The sequence below is a fragment of the Pongo pygmaeus genome, chromosome 17, assembly GCF_028885625.2.
Source record: "Pongo pygmaeus isolate AG05252 chromosome 17, NHGRI_mPonPyg2-v2.0_pri, whole genome shotgun sequence".
Lineage (NCBI taxonomy): Eukaryota > Metazoa > Chordata > Mammalia > Primates > Hominidae > Pongo > Pongo pygmaeus.
This window is the reverse complement of record NC_072390.2, coordinates 19,831,786-19,838,661: the sequence shown is the minus strand read 5'-3', so window position 1 is coordinate 19,838,661 and position 6,876 is coordinate 19,831,786. Positions and strand designations below refer to the sequence as shown.

General features: G+C 38.2%; 1 protein-coding gene across 1 annotated transcript; it reads left to right on the top strand.

Moving 5' to 3' along the window:
* The first annotated feature begins 1,651 nt into the window (after nt 1-1,651).
* LOC134738484 (telomeric repeat-binding factor 1-like) lies at nt 1,652-2,551 on the top strand. The gene has a single exon (XM_063653929.1). It carries the CDS (start codon nt 1,652-1,654, stop codon nt 2,549-2,551), a length of 900 nt encoding a protein of 299 aa, XP_063509999.1.
* The last annotated feature ends 4,325 nt before the right edge of the window (nt 2,552-6,876 follow it).

The following is a 6,876-nucleotide window of genomic DNA, read 5'->3' as shown; positions in this document are numbered from 1 at the left end:
GGTACTAGGGTGAGCCAAGTGAGATGCTGAGGGCATAAAATTTAAGGAGGCCCTTGCATAGCCATGCGAAAGCAAGGTCAGCACTTCCTTGATGCTCCGAATGCCTTAAAGCTTGTGCCTAAGTGTTTGGCTTACTTCACTCTTGTCCTAGTCCTGACTGGATCAATGGTATCGCCATCCACTGAGTTGGTGCAGGCTGAGCAGAAGCAAATTTGGGGAGGCTGGATTGAATATAGAAGCCTGGTTCTGGACATGTTGACTTTGAGATGGCCATTGAACATTCTGTGGAGACATCAGGTAGTCAGCTGGATCTCTGAGTCTATATCTCAGGAAAGAGGCTGAGACTAAAGTTATGTATTTAGAAGTTATCACAAGCCTAGATGAACTCATGAAGAAAGTGAGTGTGGATGGATAGTTAGATAGATAAGGGAAGACTTTCAAGGCCTGAGCCATGAAATGCTTGTATTTGTCAGAAAGAAAAATAGGAGCCAGCAAGGAACCTTGAAAAAGAGCAGGCAATAAGAGAAGGAACACTGGCAGTGTATATTCCTGGAAGACAAGACAATGCTTCAAGGAGTAGAGAGTAATAAATTATTTCATGCTGCTAGAGTTGAGTTAGACAAAGCTTGAAACTTGAACTTTGGTGTTAGCAGCATTGAGGTCATCGACGATGTTGACTAAAACAGTTTTGGTGAAGAGATGACAACAAAAACCTGAACAGAGTGTACTGATGAGAGAAGAAGAGAGGAGACAAATTTGATTCTGCAAATACATAAAACTATTTCAAGGGCTTCTTTTAGAAAGAGGAAGGAAGATAGAGAGAGAGAGAGAGAGAGAGACAGACAGACAGAGTGAGAGAGGTGAGAGAGAAGCCAGAGGGGGAAGAGAGATCCAGATTTGAATACTTTCCCAGTTTTTCCAACTTGCATCCCAACCCCTTATCTCTGGGTTTAGCACTGGATACATTGATATTCTAATATTTATCTCCTCAGAACGTGAGATGCAGAAGAGGAGATAGGAAATTGAGATAATAACTACTTTCTTCTGATGGGTGGGAAAAATTCTATATGAGAGTTTTTCTACCATGACACATGTGAAAGGAAGTGGCAACATGTGGCAATTCATCTAAGATCAGCAACTTTTTTCCTCTGTTTGAATTTGTTGATTTGGAAGTTATTTGGGTCTGCAACTGAATCATTATTTGCTCTACCAGTTTTTCTAAAGTTTCACATGCTGATGCCAGTTAAGAAAGAATACATTTTAGTCTGTCAATTTTTGCTTACAAAAGAGGATCTAAAAGTGTGTTCAAAGGTAATTTGAACCGACTCTTTCAAGATAGTGAATCTTTTAGTAGATACGCAGAACAGTAAATATAACTTGATAGTCACACCAAACATTTCTTGCATTGTAAAATTGAATTGGCAGCTTTGCATAATAAAGGGCTAAAATTATGAACCACACAAGATTTGCCTGAAACTTGATTGTTCAGTCTCAAAATTCTCTACTGAATACTCTTGTGCTTGCTTTTGTATTTATCGATTTTCATGTAACTGCTTAGAGCAGACATTTCTTTTTTAAATCTTTTTTATAAAAATAAATTTTAATAAATATGCCGGCGGATGGTAGGGATGCCGACCCTACCAAGGAGCAGATGGCAGAAACAGAGAGAACTGACGAGGAGCAGTTCGAATGCCAGGAACTGCTCGAGTGCCAGGTGCAGGTGGGGGCCCCCGAGGAGGAGGAGGAGGACGCGGGCCTGGTGGCCGAGGGCGAGGCCGAGGCCGTGGCTGCCGGCTGGATGCTCGATTTCCTCTGCCTCTCTCTTTGCGGAGCTTTCCGCGACGGTAGCTCCAAGGACTTCCACAGGACCCTCAACAGTGCAGAGGCTATTATTCATGGACTATCCAGCCTAACAGCTTACCAGTTGAGAACTATATACATATGTCAGTTTTTGACAAGAATTGCAGCAGGAAAAACCCTTGATGCACAGTTTGAAAATGATGAACGAATTACACCCTTGGAATCAGCCCTGATGATTTGGGGTTCAATTGAAAAGGAACATGACAAACTTCACGAAGAAATACAGAATTTAATTAAAATTCAGCCTACAGCTGTTTGTATGGAAAATGGCAACTTTAAAGAAGCAGAAGAAGTCTTTGAAAGAATATTTGGTCATCCAAATTCTTACATGCCTCTCAAAAGCAAATTGCTTATGATAATCTCTCAGAAAGATGCATTTCATTCCTTTTTTCAGCACTTCAGCTACAACCACATGATGGAGAAAATTAAGAGTTATGTGAATTATGTGTTAAGTGAAAAATCATCAACCTTTCTAATGAAGGCAGAAGCAAAAGTAGTAGAAAGAAAAAGAACAAGAACAATAACTTCTCAAGATAAACTTGATGTTGAAATGGAAACTGAAGTTAATTCAGACACAAGAAAAAGGTCTCACAAGAATCTTTTCTTATCTAAGTTGCAACATGGAACCCAGCAACAAGACCTTAATAAGAAAGAAAGAAGAGTAGGAACTCTTCAAAGTACAAAAAATTAAAAAGAAAGCAGAAGAGCCACTGAAAACAGAATACCTGTTTCAAAGAGTCAACTGGTAACTCCTGAAAAACATGAAACTAGAAAAAGACAGGCATGGCTTTGGGAAGAAGACAAGAATTTGAGATCTGGCGTGAGGAAATATGGAGAGGGAAACTGGTCTAAAATACTATTGCATTATAAATTCAACAACCGGACAAGTGTCATGTTAAAAGACAGTTGGAGGACCATGAAGAAACTAAAACTGATTTGCTCAGACAGCGAAGACTGATTGTGTTTGTAAAAGCTTGATGAAAGGATAGTTAAGTATTTTGATCACTGCATTTTGTTTGAAACTTGTGTCACTGATGTATTTTAAAACTTTTGTTTAAAGCATTACAGCATTTTTCTGTGACCATCAATTAATATGAGGGATTGTGCTATAAGAGTTAAAGCATATGCTATCATTGCATTCTTTAAGAACCTTATTTTGATAAAATGTAAATTTGTTGAACCCTGCCATATTTAGTATCCCCACCCCCAAATCCTGTTCCAATGAAAAAATTAAAACCTGATACAAAAAAAAAAAAAAAAAATCAGTTAACCTATTTTGTGTCTGTAGGCTGACCTCAACCCTGTAACATAACCCATTAAAATGAATTTTCTTTTTTTTTAAAGACAGAGTTTCTCTCTGTCACCCAGGCTGTAGTGCAATGGCACAATTTCAGCTTACTGCAACCTCTGCCTCCCGGGTTCAAGCGATTCTCCTGCCTCAGCCTCCTGAGTAGCTGGGATTATAGGCACACACCACCACGCCCAGCTAATTTTTGTATTTTTAGTAGAGGTGGGGTTTCACCGTGCTGGTCAGGATGGTCTCGAATTCCTGACTTCATGATCCACCCACCTCGGCCTCCCAAAGTGCTGAGATTACAGACATGAGCCACTGTGTCCTGCCTAAAATGAATTTTCTAGATGATTGAATAACAGTAGTCCTTTGATAGGAGATAATGACTTGGTTTATGGCCTTAATATACTACTTAATTACTTAAGATGTTTATTAATAGAATGATAAATGTACAGAGTAACCTATAAGCATGACATACTTTTTCTTTCAGTAGTTTCATGTAAAGAAAAAACTTGAAAATAGTAATACCTGAGGACCCATGGGAATAATAGACACTGGGGAGGTAGAGTGGGGAGCGGGAACAAGAGCTGAAAAACTACCTACTGGGGACTCTGCTCATTACCTGGGTGACAGGATCATCTGTACCCTAAACCTCAACATCACACAGTATAACCAGCTAACAAACCTGCCCATGTGTTCCCTGAATCTAAAAAAACAATCGAAATAATTTTTTTAAAAAAGAAAAAGACAATAGTATTACCCATGGGACAAAATTTGTACTATTAGTGAGAACCATTTGTGTCTCATTTAGAAACAATTTGACTTTTGTTCCAGTGTTTAAACTTTGACAAAAATGGTTTTGAATAGGTCTTTATAACCTGATGCCACAAATATAAGATTCTCTGATACCTTCATTTAATATATCAATATTGGGCCTAAAACAATATTCTGTAAAGCTTAAATTGGTATTAACTGTGATCATCTTGATGTCTATGATAGATAATAAACAAGATCATACATACCTTACTAAACAATTTTGATTTTTCACCAACATTTTATTTAAAAGATTTAGACTAACAGAATTATTTAGCATTTCAAGTCATGTGCTTTATTTAGCAAGTGAGTAAACATATTGGAATATTGAAGTATTTGCATAAAAAATCAAATGGTAGTGTTTTGTAATCTCTATTGTATTTCCTATTAAGGTTTCATATATTACTTTCCCATTGTTCCTGAATTTGCTGTCCTATATATAAACAGAAACATGGATGAGTACCATAAAATAAATAAATAAATAAATATGCCAAACTCACTCCAATAGCATCCATCATATCATATGTATTATATAAATACATATTTTATCATTATAATTGACAAACCAGCAATTATGAGCTTGATTCTTTGTGGATGCATTAGGAGCAGTGTTTCTTCATAGGATATAATATTTAATAATTTCTTATTCTTTACTGCTTGCTGCACTGTAAGACGTTTATAAAATGAGTTGCTTTTGGGGTGTGAAATGAGCAATCATCAGAGGAAAAGCATTAAGAACAAGAAAGTGGAGTGAGGATCATGAAGCAAGTGCATGTCTTTCTGAAGGTCATGGGTAAATTTCAGCTCCATGGAAAATCTTGAGAAAGATTCCAGCAAGAATGAGATCATGAAATGTTAGCTTTCCCCAAGTAGAAATTCCATAATAGAACTATAAAATTGCTGCTTACAAATTTTTTCTTCTAAATTCTACTTGAAATTAGGGAATTGAAAGGGCCAGAAGGGACCTTGGAATTCATCTAGTCTGAACTCATTATGCATAGGAAAAGCTAAGCTGAGCCATTCTGCAAGTCACACTAATGTGACATGGAAAATACTAGAACCTAAGGTTCCGAATTACTGTTTCAGGTGCTCATCTGCTACAACAAACATTTATCAAACACCTAGTAGGTATAAGAGATCATTTAAACCCACCCCAAAGGATACAAAGTTGAGGAAAGCACTCTTTGTCTTTGCAGAAATCACAATCTATTATCAAAGCGTATGATAGAAATTTCAGTATCTAAAACACAAGATCTAATGTGTTAAGTGCCATGAGAATGATATGAGTTTAAGAAGTGAGAGATACAATGAAGTGTGGGCAAACCAGCATGTTTCTTGAAGGGATAGCACTTAATTTGTGATGTGAAGGTAAAATCTCATTAAAGAAAAATGGGGAAGAAGATGGTAAGCCTGGCAGAAGGAATATTATTAGCAAGTGCAGGAAAATATACTCTAATCAAAAAGAGCAATTAGCCTAATGTGACTGGATTTCAATTTACCTTTCCATTTTTCTATCATGTTATTTCATTCCCATAAATTATGGCAATAGTCTAAACGAACTTGAATATCAGATCAAATTGCCTTGTCTTAAGTAGTAACCCACTCAAGTTTCTAAGCAGAAAATAACCTGACCCCCATTCTCTGAGATTTGAGAAAAAAATTTGTGTATCCTTCACTAAAGTTTGGAATGCATTTTGGAAGGAAAGAGGAAAAGAGAATGAATATGTCCTGACCACGTGTATTACTCCTTTGCTCTGAAAGCCATACCCTGCCCTTTTATCTGCTCAGCTCTGAATGTTAGTCTCACAATTAGGTTTAGCTAAGTGAAGGCAGAGGAGTGGGCATCCAAAGGGTGGAAGGGAAGGAAAAGCCAGACTATTTCTTTTCACTCTCTGTACTTGAGGTAGCATCTCTTCCCTGGTTTCGGTTCCTGTTGTGCAGTCTTTGCCATGCTTCCAGCGTGGCAGCCTCGGCATTTCCTAAGCAGTTTCTTCTCCATGATTCCAGGTCCTGCTGAGGCCCCAACTCAGAGAATCCTGTAGTGCCACCGCCTCCCTTTGAGCTCCATTTCTGATATCATAGAGACTTTCTGTTGTTGCTAACCTCTGGGTGCTTCACATTTCCTTATTAACCTTTTCCACTCTTCCAATATAGGATATTAAAAAGCATATCACTGAAATGTTAAAAAGCATATCACTGAAATGTTAAAAAGCATAACTGCCTTTAGATATAATTAAGCAAAGGACCTCAAACAAAGTCACCATGGACCTGCCTCTTTCTCCCTATTCCTGGACTCTTCTGTGCTCTTTTTGCATTGTCTTTACTGTCAGGCTAGTTCTTTCTATATAATTGGAAAGATGACTGTTGTTTGGCCCAAGTCTACATCCTTATGGCTCAAAATCCAAATGAAAAAGAGATTATCTATTTTCCAGAAACCCTGTATTAAATCTCAAAGTTGAATTTGACTGATTTGCTAGAGGGTAGGGTGATGAAGTTCTCTGGTCCTGGTCATTGGAGAGGGGTAAATGTTATTTCAGCCTCATTCAAGTTTTATGGAGCAAGGCATAGCATTTACTCAAAAAAAGAGATACTGGGCAAACAACAGTCATCTAATACAGAGAGATGCTGAAAATTAACTATTTGCTCCTCCATATCCACTCTTCATCCTTTTCTAACCTGATTTTGTGCAAAGGAAGCTCACCTCCTTGGCCACTCTCTTCCTTTGTCCTCTGACTTTATGTCAAGTGCAGCCAATGGAGTGCATTGCCAAGGGATTGGAAAGCAAGAGGAAAGAGCCTTAGTAGGGTTTATTCCACCCCCACCTGGCCAGGCAGGGATGTGGCGGTGGCGGTGGCAGCATCCCTCACTGAAGCAGCTCTTGCTGGGTAGTGTCTCCCATGTGCAGGTTCCCC

Bases quoted from the DNA above. Each gene is read 5' to 3' on its own strand.
- LOC134738484 (XM_063653929.1), top strand. From the start codon at position 1,652: ATGGCAGAAACAGAGAGAACTGACGAGGAGCAGTTCGAATGCCAGGAA.